The following is a 24568-nucleotide window of genomic DNA, read 5'->3' on the forward strand; positions in this document are numbered from 1 at the left end:
AGAGTTTATGTGTGTTTTGTAGAAAGGCTTGACTATAATTTAGCAACCACATCAAGGTAATAAGACCATCTTTGTAAGTCTAGTAATGATGAAAGGGGAAAATAGCCGCCAAAAATAAAGCGGAAAACAATTGTTGTGACGGTTATATGTATATTCTGCTTATCTTGAATGTGTAAATATATATGTGACTCATAAACACATTATCATTTCACTGAGGGACTTTATAACCGTTGATAAAAGCAAATATACTGATGGTAAAACATTTAAAATTATAGGGCAATATTTAAATCAAGACATCCTCTAGAAATACTGTCTGCTTATAAATACATGATGATGCACATGATAAAAATAGACATGCTGTCAAATTATTTTATGCCATTAACAAACATGTGGTGCTAGAAAGGGCATCATAAATCGTATTATTTACTTTGGTGTATATTTTTTTCCACCTAAAGTGCTTCATTTAGTGACTCTCTTTGCTTTGGTTTGCCTCATGCCCATAATTGTCCTCATGGACATAATTCATCCCAACAGAGTGTCCATTGTCTTTATAGAGGAATGCAAAATGCTTTAGTAAAGTCATCAAGTCATCAGAGCAGGGTGTCTGTCTGTGCCTTGTTTTTTGGCACAAGAGTGAACTTCAGAGTGTGCAGTGAAAGTGTGATCGCCCCTGTGTTTACCCCCTGAACCGAGTCCTTCTGCCTCTGTTACCGCAGAGCTCCTCTAGGGGGCGCAGCAGGCTGTCCTCACGTGCTCGATAAGGCTGAGCGTAGCTGTCCTCCTCCAACAGGATGCGATTGAGAGTACGTTCATAATTAATATGCTGTCGCAGCATCAACACATACTGATGCCCCTCCTCCAGAAAGGGACAGTCACATCTGTTGGGCGCCCACAGGAACTCCCGGTGCTCCAGACGATAACCATTGCGGTATGTGTGGATGATTTGGACGTCATAGCGGGTCTCTTCTCCACGATAGACTTTTTCCAGCACTTTTGCTCGAAATACTGTCGCAGCAGACAAATCTATTGTCATCATCCAATATACTATGCATATGAAACCACTTGTATTATGTTGGCATTGGAGACATACTGATTAGAACTCACCAAAATCTTTTTGGCAATACTGTCTCTGGCGCTCACCTTTCCCTCGTACCCGGCGACATTTCCCACAGTGGCCTACAAAATGACAAAGTATTCATGCAAACAACATTTACCAGAGGGAATGAACAAGAAACATGATAATTTGCAAATAACAGAAAACCAGGTGTACTTCTGTAGAAAGTTCACACTGAAATTTTAAAAATGAAACATTGCCATTTGTGCAGTACTGGTAGTGTGAAGTACAAAGTCACTTCGGTATCCACTGATAGACAGCTGCTTTCAAACACATCCTGTGCAAATAGTGTTTGTGTGAAGAGGTTTCTATTTGCAACGTGTCTTCTGAGAATTGTAGCCAATAAAAGTCATCTGCACATCAATGCTGTAGCCAATCAGAGGCATTTAAGATGCTGGCATTTTGTTTAGCATAAAGTTTTTTATTCTGTACGCTAATGAATGTAATGAATACACAATGTAAGTAAGAGATTATTCGATTAGTATAGACAGCTTCATTGATTATAACAGGAGTTTTCGCGAGTGCAGAACTCAAAGCCAGTGATCAATTTGTGGTAACCCGAGGTGATTGACAGCTTCAGTGAGGATAAAGGGAGACCTATTTGCCTGCTTTCTGTATTTGACCAGTTCACAATTTGAATAAAAGTTCTACTTTTCATGCTGCTAAGCACACATTGCAAAGTTTCGGAAGTGATAACCATATTTAAATGCAAGATTGAATCTAGAATTGCGGTGACATACACTAATGGCAATGATATTGCACTGACCTCTACGATGTATTTCAGGCAGTCGGTTCCTGCGGTTTTCATCTCTTTCCAAACGTGGGACCGGCTGCTGTTTATGGGGGGGGTGAAGAGGCCAGCGAGCAGCAGGGTCTGAGAGCACGACCTCGTAAATCACAATTGTATTTACAAAAGACTCCTCTTTAAGCTTTAAGCGACTGGGACATTTCTGCCAATTATTAACCATCATACAGACTTCAAGTGTACACAACATTAAATCTGTAAAGTTATCTTAAACCAAGATCTTGACACTGCACAGATAAGATACTTCTAATACCATACTATACAACTACTGTAATTTAAACAAAAGCTTACTAGATTTTATTCCCTTATATCAGAAATGAAAGGGTTTTTACCCCAGAAATGATGTTTTGTGACTGGCTGTGTTGTAGTAATGGTGGTCGTAGTGGTTGGAAGTTCAAAGGGTAAGTGGTTTGATGTGTGGTGAGGCTGCCGAAGTTGACTTCTCCCATGATACAGGGCATAGCGGTCTGGAGGCAGCCAGTACTCATATTCAATCCCAGAGTTCTTATCAGTGGACAAGACCTAAAACCAGACCAGAACAATGAACACAGTTGCGCTGGCTACTATGGGTTAATAATTGTTTAATTATTGTTGTTTTTTATTTTTTTCAAGTTTGAACTGAACAAGTTGTTGTGTAATTTTAAAGCTAACCATGATGTGCAGGTCTTCCTGAGTTGGTCCTGGAACTTCAAAGCTCTCCCAGGTATCAGCAGAGCGCCGATACAGAAGTTTGGTTCCTGCCACACTGTACTCGCCGGGAACATTGATCTTCCAGTTCCCATTGATCACAAACTGAGAACGCCCATTCTGGAGCGCTAAAAAAAAAAAGACAAAAAGTGATAAAAAAAAAAAATAAAAATCACAACACGCCATTATTGTAATGACCTTATATAGCAATCGGACAAATTGCACAAAGTTTAGTTACTGCAGGAACCTAGCGAAAAACTGCAAGTTCTCCAATATGTTGTTTTATTTTGCCAATAAAGACAAAGTAAGTGCTTTTTTTTCTGTAATCTACTACAATTGTGTCTCAAACTGTGCATCATGCCACTTTTACTTTGAGAAGCACATGTTGGAGAGATCACACACAGGGACAGGGCTGTGCTCTAACCTAGATAGTTTCTGCTTTTATCAGTCACTCTGATGTGTGTGGCTCCGGCCGGGATCATAGTGACCTCACTGTACCCAAACAGTCCTGCAGGGAAACAAATGAGAGAGTAATGCATCTCAGCCTATTTGAAAAAAGGAAACACAGTTATTTCCAACAGGTGTGAAGCCTTGCATGGAACTGTATGTTTCCATGATGTGGTGTGGCTGCAACTGCACTGAACTGCAGAATTATGACCCAGGCTGTTTTTTTTTCTCTCTGCTCGCTGGCAGCCTTGAATCTGGAATCCTACTCTCAGAAATCCAGATGCAATAGAGTGGAAAACTGAGCATTTTTTGGGTGGCCAAACAATGCCACTATTATCGTTGTGTTTTCTCCAATGTAAATGCTCTGGATTTTCAGCTGGCCAGCGTGATTCCGATTTAATGTGGAGAAGTTCAAAGCTAGAAGTGTCAGCGTTCTGAGCATGTAGATATGTGTGAGGGGGAGAGAAAGAGGTAATATAAGAGAAAGAGAAGAAACCACTTACACTACAGTTCAGAGTTTGGTGTCAGAAAGAAAGAAAAAAAAGAATCCATAAAATTGACCAAAAGTGACAGTGAAGAGTGTTGCTTTGTTACAAAAACGTTCTGTTTCAAATAAATGCTGTTCTTTTGAAATTTCTATTCATCACAGAATCCAGAATAAAATCTGAATTTCCACAAAAATATTAAGCAGCACAACACTGATGATAATAAAAATGTTTCTTGAGGAGCAAATCAACATATTAGAATGATTTCTGAAGGATCATGTGGTACTGAAGACTGGAGACATTTCTGCTGAAAATTCAGCTTTACATTTTAAAATATATTCAAACAGAAAATGGATATACAGTACTAAACTCATTGTACTTTATTTTTGATCAAATCAGTGTATACTGGATAAATACAAGAGACTATTTTCAAAAACATTAAAAAAAATCTTATAGAAACATAAAATTTTTGAACAGTGGCTAGGTTAGGAATTTCATGGCTAAATGCCAGATTTTACAGTCCGGAGTTCATCGTCCTCTACTCTGAACAAGATTCATACAAGGACTAATTCAAACAAGATTCACGCAGTTTATTCACATCTCTCTCATTATGTTTAAATGAAAATATCCATTTCAAAGTTGTTATATTATATAAATCAGACTGAACATATTTGCTGAATTCTGAGTTTATTTTTCTGTTGTGCTGTTTAGAATCAGAGTGTGTGTAGGTAGATTCACTGCTGACCGTTGTTCTGTCCGTTGCTTTGATAAACACTTCTGTGATGAAGGCAGGTTGAGTTGTGGCCTCCACACACCATGCAGACATCCTCCTGCTGCTCAGATCCAAAGATCAAGTCACATCCTGGCTTCTGCACACACACACACACAAACCCTGTAATTAGAAGCCAAAATAACAAGCAACGTCACATTCTGTTTTAACAGTACAAGCTGATCCCGCAACACTCCTGACGAAAACGGGAACAGCATATGGCCCACAGAATGTTGGAGACCTTCCAAGAAATAAATTTAGACACTACTAAAGAGTGAAGCATCCAAGATTAAAGACCCTCAAAATAAATCCATTATCTACTACACTAAAAAAGATTTTATCGTTGTAATAGCAGCAACCATTTGTTTTCATCCGTTCATCTTGGCACAATATTTTCTGGCATTAATTTCATGAGTTTTCAGTATTTCAACTTGTTTAATCATATATGTATATTCTGGATGGATTAGGTGCAATGAACACTGCAAACTGAAATTCACTTAAGTATACATAACGCAGATCGCTGTTTATTTTTTGCTTATTTTAATAATGCTGTTGTTGTGTTTATTCACAATTATTAAATGTCTAATCGCTGTTTTGGAATGGATATAAGTTCAGGGTTGGCAAGATTTGAATACTTTTGTTCAGCAAGCATTTGTTAAATTGAAGATAATGTAAATGTTTGATAATGTTACAAAACATTTGTATTTCAACTAAATGCTGTTCTTTTAAACTTTCTAGCCCATTCATCAAATAATTCAGAAAAAAAAAATGTTTCCTGGTTTCCCCCCAAAATATTAAGCAGCACGACTGTTTTCATCATTGATAATAATCTTAAGAACTAAAATCAACATATTAGAATGATTTTTAATAGTAGCACATGTAGAAACAACAGGTGGTGCAGAATGCTTTGTTTTTCAACATACATTGGGAAAAAACAAAAAGCAAACAATATGCAGTATTTCTGATATCAACATTTTGAAACTATGAATCATTCCAAAACAATCTACTCCACATTATCGAAATCAAATAATAATAATAGTGGGTTGAATTCTTTAAATACGTTCAAAGACAAAACTATCTGTTTCCACCTCCACTATGTAAGTGTTAGTCATGGCCTAATGGTTAGAGAAACTGACTTGTAATCCAAAGGTTGTGAGTTCAAGTCTCAGGCTGGCAGGGATTCTAGGTGGGGGGAGTGATTGTACAGTGCTCTTCTCCACTCTCAATACCACGACTGAGGTGCCCTTGAACAAGACACCAAAACCTCAACTGGATCCCGGGCGCCGCAGCATAAATGGCTGCCTACTGCTCTGGAGGTGCGTGTGCACTTTGGATGGCATAAATGCAGACCATGAATTCTGAGTATGGGTCACCATACTTAGCTGTATGTCACTTAACTTAACTCTAAAGTAAAGCTGCACCATCCATCGTTTGTGTGTTTTTAGGTCCACAGGTCCAAACAGAGGCAGGTGAAAACAGACGGGCAGCAGAATGACACAGATCTCTTTCTGAGCCACCGCACACAAACAGTAGGATCATGAGGCCCGGGCAGGGTTCAAGACCATTCAAGCTGAACTTTGGCTTAAGCTCCAGAGTGCAGGGGTGGAGAAGGAGACATCAGAGAGAGACTGCAGAGGTAGAAGGGAGGTGTGCAGGAGTGCACTGTCTTCAGCTATTTCTGCAGGATATAATTAATCCCTTGTTTGTCTTTAGACCTCCCGTGCACTTCGTGCAGGTGCAACCCTCCTCCTAATACATGACCTCCCATCCTTATCTCTTTCTTTGCCTTTCCCTGCCTTTCTTTTCTTAATCTTGGTAGTTTGTGAAATAATGATTCTCAACGGCACATTCCCATGATTCGGGGGCCTCACAGAGAGGGAACCACACGCACACACACGAACACACACACACACGCACGCACGCACGCACGCACGCACACACACACACACACACAAACACACACACACACACACACACACACACGAACACACACACACACACACACACACACACACACACACACACACAGGTGTGCTTCACACATATGGAATCAATCTGCCACATGGTGCTAATAATTGGGCCCACTATGCATGTGCTTCTCATTTCCTGTCCTCATGTGATTGAAACTATTCAGTCATTTTTACATGTGCATATATAGATTTTTGTATATGTACTTGTAAATACTTTACTTTGCCCTTATGAAAAAATATCTTCAAAAAATAAATAAATAACTAAATAAATAAATGTACATTGCAGGAATCAGATGGTGATACTGTGATATATACCATAGTGCAGAATACCATATACATATGATAGTGACAAGTAACAACACAAGTCCAAAATTATCTTATAATATTATAATATATAATAAAAGATACTTTAAATATTTATGTTAAGTTGTCCTATTAAAAATAGAATTGTTAGACCTAACAAAATTAAATTTTTTTAAGTGAAAGATCAGGTAGAAACAGTTCTTTACAATAAGCTTTTTAAATATTATAAGGGTGCACAGTATTTTGTGGTTGTCAGCGATTATGAAATTGTGAAGAAATATATACTCACCAGACATTTTCCATTCACACAGACTGTCCCCTGATCTGATTGGCATGGTGTGCCATCAAGCACCCGTCCAAAGTTGTAGTAGAAGTTGTGTCCAATTGCCAGGCAACTGAGCTCACATGGCTCGGATCCTGAAAGAAATATAAATCAGGTTTCAGTCGGTATAATCACCTAGCAGAAGGAAAATCCACACAGTAACACAACACATGCTTCAAAAGAGAAGTCATGCTTCACTGACCTCCATGAAAGGTAGTCCAACGGTAACTGTTGCCAGCAACCAGGGGTCTGTCATTGAAAGCTTTACACTGCAGTTCTCTGAAGTCCATAGAGTCAGCAGAACACTCCTGATGTTACAGACGCAAAGCTCAGGAGAGATAACACACACATCTAAAGCTGCTAAAATCCTAGTTACTAGAGTTACTAGAACAGCCCTGGATGACTCAGGATCAATACAACACATGCATCTGTGTGCTGACACAATGACTCCATTTAAAGCTGATTTTAACATCTGTCGAGGGTGATGGGATCACAAGTGTAAGCAAGTTCAGAATATTTCATGATCCAATCACTCAGTCCACATTCAGAGGTAGTCAGGAACACACATGACCATATTGCATTTTTAGTGCAAGTGCTAATCCATCTTGATGTGTCCCAGACAACAGTGAATGGCCGCTAACTCACCTGTACTAAAACAAGGGTTAATATTAAAACCATTCTTTGTCATTCTGGAATATTTGGAGAAGTCCATACATATACAAGCTCAAGACTTCAGGGAACTTTAGTTTGTCTGACATCAATATACTGACACAGACCATGAGAACCATGCACATCTAAAGTAAAATTAATACAGGGGATGAAACTTTTTTTTGGTATTTTGTAATGATAGCATGCATCAACGCACTTGTTTATTAAGTGATATATATATATATACACACACACACATGTAAAAGGTGAATTTATGAAATTGAGGAACATCCATTTAAAATCTGACAAGTTTGAATGTGGATGACCTTAAGTTCAAGCAAAAAATACAACAAAATGCACTGTAGAATTAGATAACCAAATATATAAAAACTCTTGATATTATGCTAGCAGTCTTAAGATAAGGTGTAGCTGAAATGTATTTCTATGTAGACATCCTGGGGTGCGTTCTCCGAAACTACCTTAACGCTACGTCGTTCTTAAGTTGTACCTTAAGAAGTACCTTATCGTTAATATGTGGTTTCCGAAACCTTCTTAGTTAAGTATACCTTCTGTAAGTCATGCGTTCGTAAGGTTGGTCTGGAGCGCTCTTAGCTATACCTTATCGCTGCTTACGGTTCATACCGCTAGTGGCCACCACTACGCAAAAAGATTTTTTACATCGCAGTTTAATTACACATAGAAAATTTTATATGAACATTTATTATAAAATCTGATTTAGTATTAAAATTACATTTTTACTTTACTTTAAAATTTTACACATAAAATACTTAAGTTGTTATAGCCTACTACACCCAGTGTATGGAAGTGTTTTCATTAATAAAGTTTCCATACACTAATTGTTAGCTTTTTTAATTACTATCCTAAGGCACATCAGCTGGCGAACCATTTGACAGAAAAGGCTTAGGAGTCTATATAAAGAAAGATGAGTTTACACAAACTTTATAGCTATGGTAGCGAGACAGCGAGTACTTGTTTTAAATCAAAGACGGCACCGTCCGCGGAGCCAGTTAGTGTACGTCAACTACATGGCTGGTGGATAATCAGCATACGTTGTGGAGAACATTAACACACATTTATGGCCGTGAGGGTTTGGTATTGCACACTTGCTAAATTATAAACACATACTCATATTTATTTCTGCATGTACTTATTTCAATGAGCCCCGATAAATGCAGTTTGTACTAATTCTAAAATGCTTCTTTATAAAGAACATTGTTTTCTCAATACTTTACCTATACCCCTGTGAAGGAAAGAGCGCACAATCGATCATCGAGGCGTCGATATCAACCTATTCAGCGCCTCCATCATGAACAGCGCCTGCTAAGGTCGAACTTAAGAAGGTTTACCTTAAGCAACATGAGTCGGGGTTCAATCTTCAACTGGCTGGCAGGAGCCGCCACTGGCATGTCACGTGACCTGTCAGTGGGTGGCTGGCAGCTGCCAGTCTGATGCTGGCATGTCACGTGACCTGTCAGTGGCTGGCTAGTTGTCTGCCAGTCTGCCTTTGGCAAGTTTTAGAAACCATTGATTTTTGGCTGTTTTTGTGTTTTGTGTTCCACCCTCTCTAGCTCATTTATTATGCATCTGTTGATATGTTTTTGTTCTTTTGCATGATTGGTGTTTTAGACAATTTATCCCAATTGAAACAGTAAAATGGCCGTGATCAGACTGTCAGCTTAATGACGCTTTGCTGGACGGTCTATTCAGTCAGCCGCGGCTGAACTGCGGTTATAACGCGTTGCCTTACACTCTCGCTGCAATGAAATACACTGTTTTCTTATTATGAATGTAATCTCAGGCATCTCTTCTTTAGTATGATTGGTGTTTTGGGGACGATTATCCCGATTAAAACAGTAAAATGGCCGTGATCAGACTGTCAGCTTACTGACGCTTTGCTGGACGGTCTATTCAGTCAGCCGCGGCTGAACTGCGGTTATAACGCGTTGCCTTACACTCTCGCTGCAATGAAATACACTGTTTTCTTATTATGAATGTAATCTCAGGCATCTCTTCTTTAGTATGATTGGTGTTTTGGGGACGATTATCCCGATTAAAACAGTAAAATGGCCGTGATCAGACTGTCAGCTTACTGACGCTTTAATGGACGGTCTATTCAGTCAGCCGCGGCTGAACTGCGGTCATAACGCGTTGCCTTACACTCTCGCTGCAATGAAATACACTGTTTTCTTATTATGAATGTAATCTCAGGCATCTCTTCTTTAGTATGATTAGTGTTTTGGGGACGATTATCCCGATTAAACCAGTAAAATGGCCGTGATCAGACTGTCAGCTTACTGACGCTTTGCTGGACGGTCTATCCAGTCGAGTCGTTGCCCGACTCTCTCGCTGCAAGGAAATTCACTAGTTGAGTTGCAGCTAGCGTTGCATTTGGAGGAAAAGACTGGACGATAGAGATGGATAATCTTTAGCCGTTCTTGGCATATTTATTTTTCTAGCTGCCGACACATCAGTCTCACGGTCGGACAGCTAGCCTTCAGTGTTATTATTTTTTCTCTATTGCCTACGGCAACTCAACTGAGACAAACTTAATGACGCAAATGGGTCCTCTAATAGCTGACACTTTAGTGCCCTCCTGTGGCATAAACATATACAGCATTACATACAACATTAGACATTCTCTGATACAACTGAGGACATAATGAACATATTTTAACAACACGGTTTTCTTTTTATGAATGTAATCTCATGCATCTGTTATTTAGTATGATTGATGTTTTGGGGACGGTTATCCCAATTAAACCAGTTAATGGCCGTGATCAGACTGTCAGCTTACTGACGCTTTGCTTCTCGGGTGGGTATGGCTATTAAAACAGTCAGATCCCGGCACACACGTCATGTAACGTTACAAACAAGTTTATCTAAATATTTAGTTCAATTAATTAGTTAAAAATATATGTAGTTCGCAATATTAGTATATCATATAATTAGTGAAATTGTTTAGCCATTAGGGAACAATAGAGAAAGATTCACGTTATGCCTACTGTGAATAGATGTATAGCCTATAGCCTACGTCCAGCAAAGCGTCAGTAAGCTGACAGTCTGATCACGGCCATTTTACTGGTTTAATCGGGATAATCGTCCCCAAAACACCAATCATACTAAAGAAGAGATGCCTGAGATTACATTCATAATAAGAAAACAGTGTATTTCATTGCAGCGAGAGTGTCAGGCAACGCGTTATGACCGCAGTTCAGTCGCGGCTGACTGAATAGACCGTCCAGCAAAGCGTCAGTAAACTGACAGTCTGATCACGGCCATTTTACTGGATTATTTGGGATAATAGTCCCCCAAAAAACAATCATACTAAAGAAGAGATGCCTGAGATTACATTCATAATATGAAAACAGTGTATTTCATTGCAGCGAGAGTGTCAGGCAACGCGTTATGACCGCAGTTCAGCCGCGGCTGACTGAATAGACCGTCCAGCAAAGCGTCAGTAAGCTGACAGTCTGATCACGGCCATTTTACTGTTTTAATCGGGATAATCGTCCCCAAAACACCAATCATACTAAAGAAGAGATGCCTGAGATTACATTCATAATAAGAAAACAGTGTATTTCATTGCAGCGAGAGTGTAAGGCAACGCGTTATAACCGCAGTTCAGCCGCGGCTGACTGAATAGACCGTCCAGCAAAGCGTCATTAAGCTGACAGTCTGATCACGGCCATTTTACTGTTTCAATTGGGATAAATTGTCTAAAACACCAATCATGCAAAAGAACAAAAACATATCAACAGATGCATAATAAATGAGCTAGAGAGGGTGGAACACAAAACACAAAAACAGCCAAAAATCAATGGTTTCTAAAACTTGCCAAAGGCAGACTGGCAGACAACTAGCCAGCCACTGACAGGTCACGTGACATGCCAGCATCAGACTGGCAGCTGCCAGCCACCCACTGACAGGTCACGTGACATGCCAGTGGCGGCTCCTGCCAGCCAGTTGAAGATTGAACCCCTACTGAGCAACATCCTAAGGTATAGTTCGGAGAACACACGTAGGAAAGGTATATCTGTAGTTAAGGTGTACCTTTTGAGTCTTGGTAGCGCGCTAAGAGACAACGTTATCGGAGAACGCACCCCTGTTCAAACAATAAAGTATTTACTGCACCTTTGTGTTACAAATCTTGTATTGCCTGGTGTTCCCCGGGCACGGCCCTCCAACCAGATTTCTAAAGGGAGAAACTTTAATCAAGCATGATCAAGTGAAACACCATAAGACTGTTTACACAGGATGCATTCTTGCATTTTTCTGTCAGAAATAAACCTTTAGAGCTACAACCGCTTGTCACTAAAATTAAAGTAGTAATATGTACTTTTAAGATACAACTATGAACCTTTGCAATCAAGCAATGTGCAATGAAATGAGATTGTATGCCTTTTATGGTCAAGAAGACAAAAATTAGAGTACAGTGCTTTTCTTGGCTACTAATATTTATTTGCCCACAGAAAACATATATAATCATCTGACAGCAGAGAAGATGGCGTGAGGGGGTAAACAAAGTCTGTGCTTTACCTGGTGATGCAGGTGCGTGTCCGGACAGACGCCCCTCCCCCACAGGAGCGTGAACACACAGACCAACCGCCCCACGAGGCCCACTCATTCATGAAATGTATCTGCCTGTGCATCTGTGGTCCCTCACCTCCCAGCTGTACTCGTCTGGATGACTGCATATGTATAAACAAAGTGAATTAAAGGTAGCCGAACAACAACAAAGAGAGACAGCTGGGTTGGCAGATTTGATCAAAGTTTAGGTTTTTAGTGAGCTCATACACTATAACAATAGTATGTAAAATATATTTGTACTAAAAAAGTATTTTGATGTATGTCATGCATTAAACTGAAGGAATCCTGTGCTTTAAGTGTAAATGATTGTGCACTAGTTCTCAAGACACATGATATGAGAGGCCACCAAAACATTTCCTCCTCATCAGCTATGCTAGACTGCACTTGACATTTGTGGAAGTGTTTGAGTGTTCCCCAGGCGCTCGACTGAGGACGCCACATCAGCTCTATTACACACAGCCTCCATCACACAAGCAGTATTCCTATCAGACCACCACTAATCGCCTTCAAGGATAACATTACTCTGTCATTCTTAGATCCGTTTCTGGCTTAGATCTGAGACAAACAGGCAGTAACAGCCCGTGAAGAGTGAGGAGCTTCCATGGGTTGCCTGAAGCCTAACATCTCCCTCAAGGTGTATGGTATGTGTATTCTTGTAAATGTAATGTAGGTGTGGAGAGCATTTTTTCTGCTTCTATCATGTTAAACAACCTAATACAGAGCAGCTGTTTGTCTTTCTAAAATAATATTCATCCACGTTATCACGCAAATCTAATTTAAGCAACTCAGAGTCACATGAGGTGAGTAAACATGTCGTAAAAATGTAATGATTTCAGCATACAAACAGAACATTGAGATTGTATTCCAAAGTTTGACCCCTAAAGGGATGTTTTTCTGGCACATATATGACTGCTTTTTGGGCAAGAGCTTTGTGCTGGTTTCTGAGATTAACCTTTCAGTGGAAATATTACAGAAAAATTAGGTTTGGTTGGACTCATCTAATAAGATTACCATTGCAGGAAGAAATGGAATGTGTTTCAGAATCTCCTGACCTTATTAAGCCTAGAGGCCTGTGGTGAATAGAGGTTTGGTAATGAGTGAGGACATCTAGCCGTGAGGGTTAAAATGACAGGTGACTGCACTCACACAGACACAATAGTGCTTTATGACCGACGTCCATCATCTTCAATACCGAATGACCTGGAACTGCCCTCCTTACCTCAAGACTCAAATTAGTGTTGATGACAGTATGCCATGGGGCCCGTAGGCAAGGCAGATTAATGAAATCGACCTTTCAACTTCAGAACACCAGCTTCCACCCAACAGTAAGATTTTAAAAAAAGACATGTTGCCTTTGGAGAATGTTCTTGGAAAGAGTTTTTGAAAAAAAAATGTAATTCCTAATTCTGAAATGAACTTGTAGGCTTCCTGTCGATAGGTCCCGTTTGTGTTGTTTTAAAGGAGATGTGAAAGTCATTCCAGAGGAATGAAGATGATAATAACTGGTGGACAAGACCTAGCTTGGATCTTGGGAGGGAAACTGGGAAAATGGCCTGGTGAGGTCCAGAAGGCACCAAAGGCAGAGTAGTACATGCAGACTTTCCCTATAGCTACCAGTGAAACTAAAAGGTCTAGATAACCCAAAATGAAAAGTCTGTCATCATTTACTCAAATCAAGTCATTCCAAACTCATTAGACTTTCATCCCTCATTCCTAAATTAAGATATTTTTTAACGAAACCCGAGAGATTTCTCTCCCTCCACTGAAAAATTAATTCCACCAAAACTTTGGTGGAGACATAACTAATCCATATGTATCAAGCGGTTTAAAAGTCTTTTGAAGAGACACAATCCCTTTATATAAAGATTTATTTAAGGCTTTTCATTCATATATAAACATCACACATAAATAAAAATCATCAAATATGGTAAAGGCAAGCTTAAACGTGCTTGCTTGACAGTTATATCATACGTTTTGGATGAATTGACTTTCAATGGAACAACAGACTTCTCTCAGGTTTCATTAAAAACATTTTAATTGCAGTTTTTTTGTTTTGTTTATTTTTTTTTTGCCTGAACAACCCTTTTAAATGTTAAAGAGAGAGCATGAGCCAAATGTCATGTTCTTCTTAACTGATCATTTCTGCAATGTGTATAAACAGCAAATCCAAAACAATGCAGGGTGACATCCCAGTTTCTGAACCCCTGACCCACTGTAGGTGATCCTGCCCAGGTTGCCCCGATTAAGCTCCGTTCTTGACAATCAACAGGAAAGACAGCACTCTAGTTAAAGTGAGCAAAGCCTTGGCAGTGAGCCTTGCCAATCTGAGCATACCCAAATGACTGTTCAAGATTGGCAATTGGCAATCTAAAAATTCAGTTAAACTTCATGACAGGACACTAAGGTTACTGTTGCAAACGGTCTATAAACTGAAGGATAATGGGATAGGGACCATCTTACAGGCAGAGAGAACAGGCAACTTGGAGACAACAGTATTGTTATGAGGGTGAGGGCCTGGCACAGAGACAGCTTCCTGGAGAGAGAGAAAATAAATCATGTAAGTCAATCACACCAAGTCTTACACACCTCCCTATTTGACTTTAAAATGGACCCCAGACTCCAGGGCTCACTGTATAAGTGTTGTTGCTTTACATCAAAGAATCTTGATTATTAACAACAAATAGTGACAGTGTGTCCTATACATTGAGAAATCACAACCACTGAGAAAACATGTTTACGTGCAATTTTTTGAGCATGAGTCTGACTCCCAGCAGTGAGGTCAGCATACTAAGAGACCACACAACGATTGACTCATCAAAGAAGCAGATTCTCAGAAACTCTTTACAGCTTTGTTAAAGCCTGACTGTCTTCTTTGTATTGTTGTAATGCCTATGAATTCAAAAGTTTATAGGGGAAAACTCATGTAAGCATGCCACAGTGTTTCTTTCTCCATCATAGATTTGTGTACAAACATTGTTCCTCTTCCTAATCTTCTATGAACACGGGCTAAGAGGCTTATTTAAATAGCAACCCAGAGTGGACACTGGTCAATTATAAACAACCCTCCCATTAAGAACTGATTCAGAAGAGAAACAATGATTAAATATATCTTCATTTGATTACATGTGCATCTCTAATCATTGTGAATAAACAAGATCAAAAGAGATACAGATGGTAACTAATGCATCATAATTACCTAAAATAAAATTCTCAACAGTAAAACCTGCACTCAACAGTTTAGCATATTAGCTCAGTTTATTACCAAGGTCAAGGGTCAAAAGCTCAATGGTTAAAAGACAATGATGATGTTAGTTTAGATGGTTTTGACTGCTATTGCCTGAAGGTAAGAACATAAACCTAAATCTGTCATGAAAATGTGATTTAAAAAAAACAATATGACTTTATCTTTATCAATGCTTTTAATTCTAAACAATTTAATGCCAAATTAAAAAAAGAAATCTTAAAAGGGCTTGTAACCATTTGGGGTTTCAGGCAGACGAACCACAAAGAGCTAAATCTGAACTAACTGGAATCTTAAATTAGTTTTGAGTCATGCTGAAGCACCTCAAGTTTAGGTGAACAGTAAACTGTTCTCCTCTTAAAGATTATATTAAACAGCTGTTTCCTGGATGTGGGACCATTTTAAAACCAATTTAGAAAAATGTTCATCCATAACCAAGATTTTCGCCCACAGTGACAGTGACTAACCCTAGTTGAAAATACTATTAAAAAAACAAAAAAACAAAAACAAAATTTAATTCCCGAAAAGCAATCAATGTAGCGAGTTTCCAGAGAAACTGATAATAAAAATGTTGAATTATAACAATATAACACTTGCAAAGTATCTGTGACTGTAATAAAATTTTGCTTTGTATAATTCAGTTGCAAATTAAAGCAAATGAGGATGTCAGAGATGATAAAAATTATATATATATATATATATATATAGATTTTATATATATAGTTTTCAAAGGGTTGCATGGCAAAAAAATGTCTTCCAGTGTGTCGCTGCTTTTTAACTATACATTTAAAACGCAAGCATCAAATAATAATATAATTTTAATCGAGGGAAGTCGTGGCCTAATGGTTATAGAGTCGGACTCCCAATCGAAAGGTTGTGAGTTCGAGTCCCGGGCCGGCAGGAATTGTGGGTGGGGGGAGTGCATGTACAGTGCTCTCTCCACCTTCAATACCACGACTTAGGTGCCCTTGAGCAAGGCATCGAACCCCCAACTGCTTCCCGGGCGCCGCAGCATAAATGGCTGCCCACTGCTCCGGGTGTGTGCTCACAGTGTGTGTGTGTGTGTGTTCACTGCTCTGTGTGTGTGTGCACTTCGGATGGGTTAAATGCAGAGCACAAATTCTGAGTATGGGTCACCATACTTGGCTGAATGTCACTTCACTTTCTTCACTCATCATTTTAATTCAGAGGTGAAAACATTTTTACATTTACATTTTGAATTTTTACTGCATTTTTTAAATCATTAAGTCTTAATCTCAAGTCTGTCCCAGGTTGATTTCTTTGTTGTTTTCCATCTTCCCTTCAGCAATACAATAAAACCATCGTGTTTCCCCTCACAGCAGAGGAGCATGATCCACATACCTGTTGTTTGACTTCTGCATTTTAGGTCTTCGTCAGGAGTCACAAAATAACTTCTTGAGGTCTGAAACTGGACTCATCTGATGAAGTAAAGACAACGAGATGTGTGATCCCAGTGATTTTTATCACCAAAGAAATCGGGAAACCTAATAGTATCCATGTTTCACAAGTGTTTCCTCTGTTGGGTACTTTCCTGAAGTTTTCAAACGCGCAGAACCCAAAGAGGATGTCCTGAATCCTGCATAATCCGGAATAAAATGAATAATTGAAAATAAATATAGGCTTTCTCACATCATCCCTGCTTATTTGCATTAAGGTCCTTCTCAATTTCCAATTAGAGCAAACCTCTGAACCGCTTTCAGTTTCACATCAGCGTCCGATCTCACAAGAAGCTCTGGTTAAAAGACTTCCGACTTGAGATCTTCTGTCTTCAGGTGGCTTTCTGTCAACTCTACCTGAGGCTCTCAGCACACACAACATCCCTGTTCCCTGAGAGAAAATAACGGCTCTTCGGTCAGGACACCTGGTCCTCCTATGGATTTCACATTCAGTTTCAGATTCACATCATCCGGCGCTGAATATATCATCTGAGAAGAGATAGAATATTGCTTTTGTTCTAATTTTATCGTTACGTTATGCGTCACTGTATGCCAAAATTCGACAAGATTTTTTTTTTTAATAAAAAAATAATAACAATAATAATAATAATAATAATAATAATAACAACAACAACATTTATATATATTAGCATAATATATTATCGCTAAATTAAATCAAGTTTAATTGCTGCCTTTTCCCCCAGTAAAATCAAATACCCTCTGAGTTAAGTTACTGATAAAGAAACTGCTGAAACCGATTAGAAATGACAGAAATTATTGTGGCAAGTTAAAAAGATGGGGAGGGGAAAACATGTAGCTTACATCATAATTAAACATTTTACAGTTCAGATTTTGTTACAGGCTACAGAGCATCTTCTGTGAGAGTAAAACTATTTCAGGTGACAAACAAAATAAACGCAGCACGCATAATAAAGTAGTAGTGAGTTACCCGTCACAGATGTAAATGAAGTAAGCCAGAGTTTGTACTGATGTGAATGAGAGCCGCAGCTTTGCGTGCCGCCGTGTTCACCTGAAGCTTTACATTCCGATGAAAAACTAGTAAACACGCCCCTCTTAAACGGAATGTTGCCCAAATTCCAGACTGTAAATGCTCCTGTAGCTGTAGTTCGTGCATGTACTGTCCGTGTATTGTGAGCCTTATGTTACAGAAAGTTTATTACGTTGAAGGATGGGCATGCCATCACACTATGAATTAGAAAACAACTCCCAGAGGGATTAACTTTCTAAATGGATTTTCCATAGGTAGCCTAATTTTCAAGGCTCAGTCTGTTGAGGCTCATCTTGTGGAAGTCAAATAGTCTTTTAGCACTGCTGGCACAGTTAGGCTTTCAAAACAAAATACGGTTAGGTGATCTTCGTGTGATGTATAACCCTATAAATGTATAAAATGATATTTAATCAATATACTATCAGTTACTGATGGAAGGAAATCGCTCCGCAGCAATCATGTCTAAATATAATGGTAAGATAACCTGTGTAGTTAGAAACATTCTTCATGTGGATGACAAAAGGCAGATATGATACAAATTACTGGAAATTTGTCACTGTTTTCTAGATGTTTAGAAATATCAGAACAATGACAGGCCACAGCTCAACAAGTGGCTGCGGTTATATTGAGCTCTCCTGCAGACTCCAATCATGACCATGGAAACAGACCCTAAAATAACTCCTCTATCAGCTGCAATGGATCATCACATACAAACCACAGACCCAGGCATTGTTAGGTCTCTTGTCTCTAGGTACTTTGATTTAAAAAACAAAACAAAAAAGAAAGCGATGCTACTCTACTAAGCACTTTAGCATGATCATAAAGTGCCCCAGAGCCTCGAATGGCAAGTTTCAGCTTGCAGATAAATGTCTTTAGCAAGTGTATCACATCTTTATGCTCCTCAATGAACAAAGTCAACCTCTGATTCACAGCCAAAGGAATAATTCAACCAAAAAAATGTGTCATCATTTCCTCATCCTGAAGTTGTTCGAAACATGTACAAATGTCTAAATGATAATGATTCATTTTGGGGGTTTTCGTTTTTACTTAAGCAAATTACAAATTACTTAGATAGATAGCCATATAGTGCATTCAAGCATAGAGATTTCAGTTTGAAAATATAAACATTCCTTGATATGATGGAGATTTGTGCGACTGCTCAACAAAATGTTTCTTAAAAACTGAATGTTTAGCAGTTTGGAGAAGCAGTCCCAGTGGATGCTGCATTGAACAGACCAAAGTGCATCTTCAGGTTTGTTGACCTTCACTTGTATCTATATACTTTCATATTTTTATTCATTCTTTATTTCTCCAGGTCAGAGATGTATAACTCCATCAATAACCACTTGACTGGTCAATCAGAAAAACAAAAATGATTTAGTAACTAACCATAATACAAAGGAATAAAAATCCTGGGAATGACAGAGTTGCAGAGTTCCATGCATGTGTGTAATCCTTGTAAACCCGACACAGCTGTACTCAACTTGTGGTTTTGCCAACAGAATCCTTGACACAGTGCACCAACATCTTTTTCTGAAGCAAATTAAAGTATATGAGTGGGATCATATTGTCTTTCTGCATGTTAAGTCATAACACCTGTGGGTGGCAAAAAGTGAGTCACTGAAAAATTTATTCAACCCATTAGTTTAAAATACTGATTCATTCAGGAACAAACAAGTGACTTATGGCTGCATATTTCCCTACATGGTACTGTAGGTAAAAACAGCATGTGAAAGGAGTAGTATGCCCAAATCCAGTATTCAAAAAACAATAGGCAAAAAGTACCCAGTGACCTATTCTGAACAGGACACTTTACTATCTACCCCATGAGGCCACGGTACGGAGTAGTGAATGCCAGTAATGCGGCGCAACTGACACTCTTAATTCAAAAAACAATAAGGGTAAGCTTATTTTCAGAACGGGGTTACTGAGTGCAAAAGTCTAATGAAGAGACATCTAAACATATAAACCACTCCATATACAAGCATAACATTCAACCATATACATGTTTGCTGTGTATGATATACAAACAGCAGCTAGTTTACACATTCTCTCTTGTTCTGTACACAACTCGTCTGCATTCAGAAAGTGCAAAGTTGCCCTGGCAACCTGACTAGCCTTCAACTTGCACGCTGTTTATTAGCGGCAGTATTGATGTATCCCACAGTGTGAATGAATCCATTCCCTGTGTGCAGTATGCGAGAGTGGAATGGCTACATGATGAGGGCTGTTTTGGGATAGTCCTTGTGAGCTAGATAGCACACGTGATGATAACAAGTCTCTGGAGGATTGCATAGCTTTACAAACTTTGCTTCATTCCTAGTAGTGAGGAACAGAAATCCACTAAATGTGTGTTGACAGATCGTTCCATGACGTTTTAGCTCAGAGAGCACTTTCCCCACACAATGTTCTGGCTTGAATTGAGTTTAATAGGAAAATTAACAAACACGTCCACTATTTTAACCCAGAAGGTATTTCATACGAGGCTCTGCTCATCATGATGTAAACAGCTGAGTGATTTGGAATGAAATCTCAGAGGATCATCAGCTAAAGGTTAAAATATAGAACAGCTGCTTAGTAGCTGGAATAATCTCACAGTGTGAAAGCCCAGAGGGCAGCAGATGTGCGAGGTTTTTTTCCCCCATCTGAACCTGAAATCTGCACCAACACCATGACAAAAAAAGAGTGCGGGAGGCAAAAATGAATGAATACAAAAAAAAAAAGATTAAATAACTGTCAAATGTCATTCACAAAAACAACACTGAAAGGGAATTTCCCTTGTAGTCATTAAATACATATTTCCTCTCAGTGATGCCCACAGTGACCGTACTCAAATGACTACTGTCTCTCTGTCCATGCTTTCACTTCATGCTCAATGTGTGTTTGATAAATATCTATTTCTGTCATTAAACTCTATATGGCACATGCTGATGGCTCCGTAATCTTCTAGCAATCACATTGTTCACTACAGAGCACAAGCTGATTGGTCTATTTTGCCTCATGGGCCTTATTCAGGTCATTGTTTATGTTGCAGAAGCACCCACTTCTGGCAGAATCCTTGCACTTGGTTGAACTGGAATGTCCTAAGCCTTTGATCAAGAATGCTTGGGCTATTGGAGAAAATCATTTAAATTAAATTTACAAAAAAATAATAATACAATAAACCAGGGGTTCTCAACTCTGGCCTTCAGGTCCACTTTACTGTAGAGTTAAGCTCCATCCCTAACTACTGTGTAACAGTCAGCTTGAGGTAGCAACAAGTTTTAAGCAGTTATATCACAAAATACACAGTTACATCTCAAAATAATTCCTATAGTTGTGCGTGATGATGTAAAATTATTGTGATCTGCTGTATCGTCACAATCATGTTGCATTGTGTTATATGGAGCTGCATGTAGTATACATACTGTATTAGGTGACTCGTTTCCTCAGTCAAGTGGAACGCACTTTGGTGGAGGTTGAGACTGCACAGAAAATAAGTGCTTAGGGAAGTTTGTGAGTGTGTTTCTAAAAACGAAGTGGAACACACCCCTGCTCCTGCAGTGCAGAGTTCTTTTGACACCCTCCACCTCCCCCAGCTCCACATGTCCACATGTTGCAGCAGCATGGCTGTGCAAACTATATCCCAAGAGTTGTCATGATAAACTATGGAGTTCCGGCCCTGATTTTATCAAACATCTATGTGCAGAGATTTACTGACACTCTAGGACTATTAAACACAAGTTCAGCCATTCCACCACATTTTCTTATGTGAGGTCCTTGAGAAACACAGTAGTTTGACAAATGAAGGGGACCTGAGGAGATTGGGGTGAATAAACCACTTCCGAGTATCTTCATAAAACACAGTGTTTAAACACAGCTGTGCTCTGACTCAACTAAAGGTCAAGCAAAGTCCTTTCAGGCAAGTCGTGCCACTCGCCTGCCATCTTGGCAACGCCTCCGGGCAGCTATTTCAGAATAACAAGAGGACCAGCTCCTATCTAAATGAATGGGCAGAGAGTCAGAACTGCACTTTCACTGGTCACCGGGACATAAAAACAGCATGTATAGAAACAGCAGTGAAATATGATAAAAAATTGCTGAAAAAATTTGATGATTTTGCCCCAAAATAAGGTTTAAAACTCCTTTTTCCCCACAGGTTATACCTTTACTACGCATGCGCAAGGGTTCCTGAACTGTGCGCATACGTCAGTGGAACCAGACAATAGGCTTAAATGTTTTCCTGGCTTGGCTGTTAAAAGCAGATGATTGGCTTTCCAACGGGAGGGGCGGGACATGTGCACACAACCGCCATCTTTGCCGTTACGGGTTTTCCTAATGTAGTTGTATTGAGGATTGAGGAAGTGGCATGTCTCTTATAAACTGTCTCTGGGTCAAGTCAGTGATTACAGTGTCAGTGTTTGTGTCTGTAGACACGTTTGTGAAAGATGATCCTCTGTTAGCATGTCGGTCAGTTCAGTTGGCTGTCATGGGTTAAATCGGCCTGTTTTGTCATAACATGTAACAATGGTAGAATGAAATTAAGAATAAAGAATTTAGCAAACCAAAAAAGTAAAAGTAAAATTCTTTAACCGATAACTGGATTGATTATCTTAGGAAAGTAACATCTTTCAATTGAATTTATTTCCCATAAATATCAGTTAAATTTAGTATTAAGTTAGCTGATCCTAGTACATCAGTGTTGGCTATTTCTGTTACCACTAAGCCAATCTATTATAAGCCAAGAACCCAGAAGCAGCTGGATGACTGTGCTAAATGTATGTGTTGCTCTTTGAATTAAAAGTTATTAATGGACTTGCTGTTGTAACTGTGTGTTGATTTTTTTGGGATACTATTGAGAATGAAACAGAAGCCGGAAAAAGAGCAGTCATGTCCACACACGGTTTCTGAATGAACTGTGGAAAAGGCACTCACCCCCTTTGTTTATAATACTGGGTGGCAAATGAATGACGGACCTATAGTCTGTCGGGGAAGTGGACCTAAATCAGCTCTTGCTTACTTACTTTCCAGACTTCTAAGAAGAACGACACATTCATCAGGAAAAAAAGATCTTAGAGGACCTGCAACAAATTCAAAATTAGTCCAGCCTGACTGTATAATTAGCCATGATCAAACCTCCTTTAGGTAAATGATGCAGTGAAGTCACTTTGAAGCTGAATAAAGGCAACAATGCAACACAGAGCACATTGATTCACTCAAGTCAGTCACTAATTAACTACACTACAGATCCGCTACACATTGGGTTTCTGATCACCTCGTCACGTTTATTTTGCAATAACAACTGACTGCCCATTACCCTGCCTATTACATGGCTTTTTACATTTAACTGAATTGAACAGTGTTACAAATTAGAAACATAATGAGGAAGTTGTGACAGCAAAATTTATCAAGTATTATCAGACATGACTGTACAAAAGAAACATGTGGCTCCTGAGAGTATGGAGATCTGAAGAAAAAAAGCTAGTACTTTAGTGGAGAACAGTTAACCTTAAAGTTTGAAATGCAGTGAGAATTAAAACAAATCAGCAGAGAGCTGAAAGCTACGTGCTGAATGAGGCAAAGCAATTAGTGAGTATAAAGTAAGAAAAGCTCCCGAAAGAACTCTGCTAAATCCCGACAGCACACATCCCGAGGGTTTGAACTGATTTAACAAGCCCAGTGAGGGTTGAGGTGCGAGCGGCTATCTACAAAAACAAAATATAAGAATTAGTAAGAAAGAAAATAGTCTGGTTCCTTTGAATGTGTGATTTAAAGCGGTTTATATTTCATCAATCAGAACACACTGAACTGATGTGTTTGTGGTCATCCTCACGTTCAGCTGCAGTCAGAGGTCACAAGTCTCCAGGACAAGGAGTTGCTGGCATCCGCCCTAAATAATAACAAAATAACTTAATTGAACCATTCATTAAACTAAGAAGGGACACGCAAGGGGAAAAAAAAATTAAATAAACATTTTCTCAATATTATAATTCTCTCACTCCCTGCTTGAGATTAAAATGGTATTTATCTAGCTGCAATTGAGATAATTAAGCTCTAGAATGTAGACACGATAAAAAGCACTCTGGATGTAGATAACAGAAAGAACTTGAAGGACTGAGCTGTATAAAACATCTCTGGAGATTCCTTATACAGTCAAAAGCAAAAATGTATGGAAAGAGCCCAACAAGTACTGGGTGTCAAAATAAGGTAAGAAAGACTTTGGACTCCAGCGTTGGACATACTGTTGGCTATGTACATAAAATGTGCGAAACCAGAAAAATATCAACATCAGCTACCGTCAGTATTCTATGTCAAACTGATGTCGGCTTTAGAAACTGAAGTTTAGTCATCAGACGTCAGTTCCTGCGTTCAATTAACAACGTGGCCTGCCAGGTGGGAATCAAGAGGAAAGTGTAGTGTAGCACACAGAAAACAGTCACAACCTATGAAAAGGCGATGGGCGAGATCTGCTCTGACCAGATCTGCTCTGCTCCTGACTCTTTTAATTAAGACACAAAAAGTGAAAGAAAATTCAGCTTGGCGTCAGGAAACCGGGGAGGAGGGAGCGATAGCTGGCCTTGTGAGAGTTTATGTGAATTCCAGCGGTGAAAGAGATTTGCAGGCTCTTATCATGCCCTTCCTCTCACTGCTGTCCAACGTGTTATTACTGTGCTACCTGGGTTTTAAAATCCATTATCGTAAGGTATCACAGTAATGAAAGGCT

The 24568-nt window shown here is 39.2% G+C and overlaps 2 protein-coding genes across 3 annotated transcripts in view; one reads left to right on the top strand and one right to left on the bottom strand.

Moving 5' to 3' along the window:
* LOC132097840 (cocaine- and amphetamine-regulated transcript protein-like) overlaps positions 1 to 24568 on the top strand; it is a 284097-nt gene that overhangs the window by 160727 nt on the left and 98802 nt on the right. The gene's annotated exons all lie outside the window — the stretch shown is intronic.
* Positions 130 to 17326, bottom strand: LOC132108341 (ADAMTS-like protein 5). Of its 2 annotated transcripts, XM_059515046.1 has the most exons (13): positions 16762 to 17326; positions 14619 to 14691; positions 12108 to 12259; positions 11703 to 11763; positions 7105 to 7210; positions 6870 to 6997; positions 4284 to 4407; positions 3031 to 3114; positions 2571 to 2734; positions 2252 to 2441; positions 1881 to 1988; positions 1105 to 1176; positions 130 to 1005 (listed from the first exon to the last, which is right to left on the bottom strand). In XM_059515046.1, the coding sequence occupies exons 1-13, from the start codon at positions 16779 to 16781 to the stop codon at positions 677 to 679; spliced, it is 1611 nt and encodes a 536-aa protein (XP_059371029.1). In that variant the 5' UTR covers positions 16782 to 17326; the 3' UTR covers positions 130 to 676. The 2 variants fall into 2 exon arrangements, with proteins under 2 accessions (XP_059371029.1, XP_059371037.1); XM_059515054.1 differs by lacking the exon at positions 3031 to 3114.

This window comes from Carassius carassius, chromosome 2 (genome assembly GCF_963082965.1).
Source record: "Carassius carassius chromosome 2, fCarCar2.1, whole genome shotgun sequence".
NCBI lineage: Eukaryota > Metazoa > Chordata > Actinopteri > Cypriniformes > Cyprinidae > Carassius > Carassius carassius.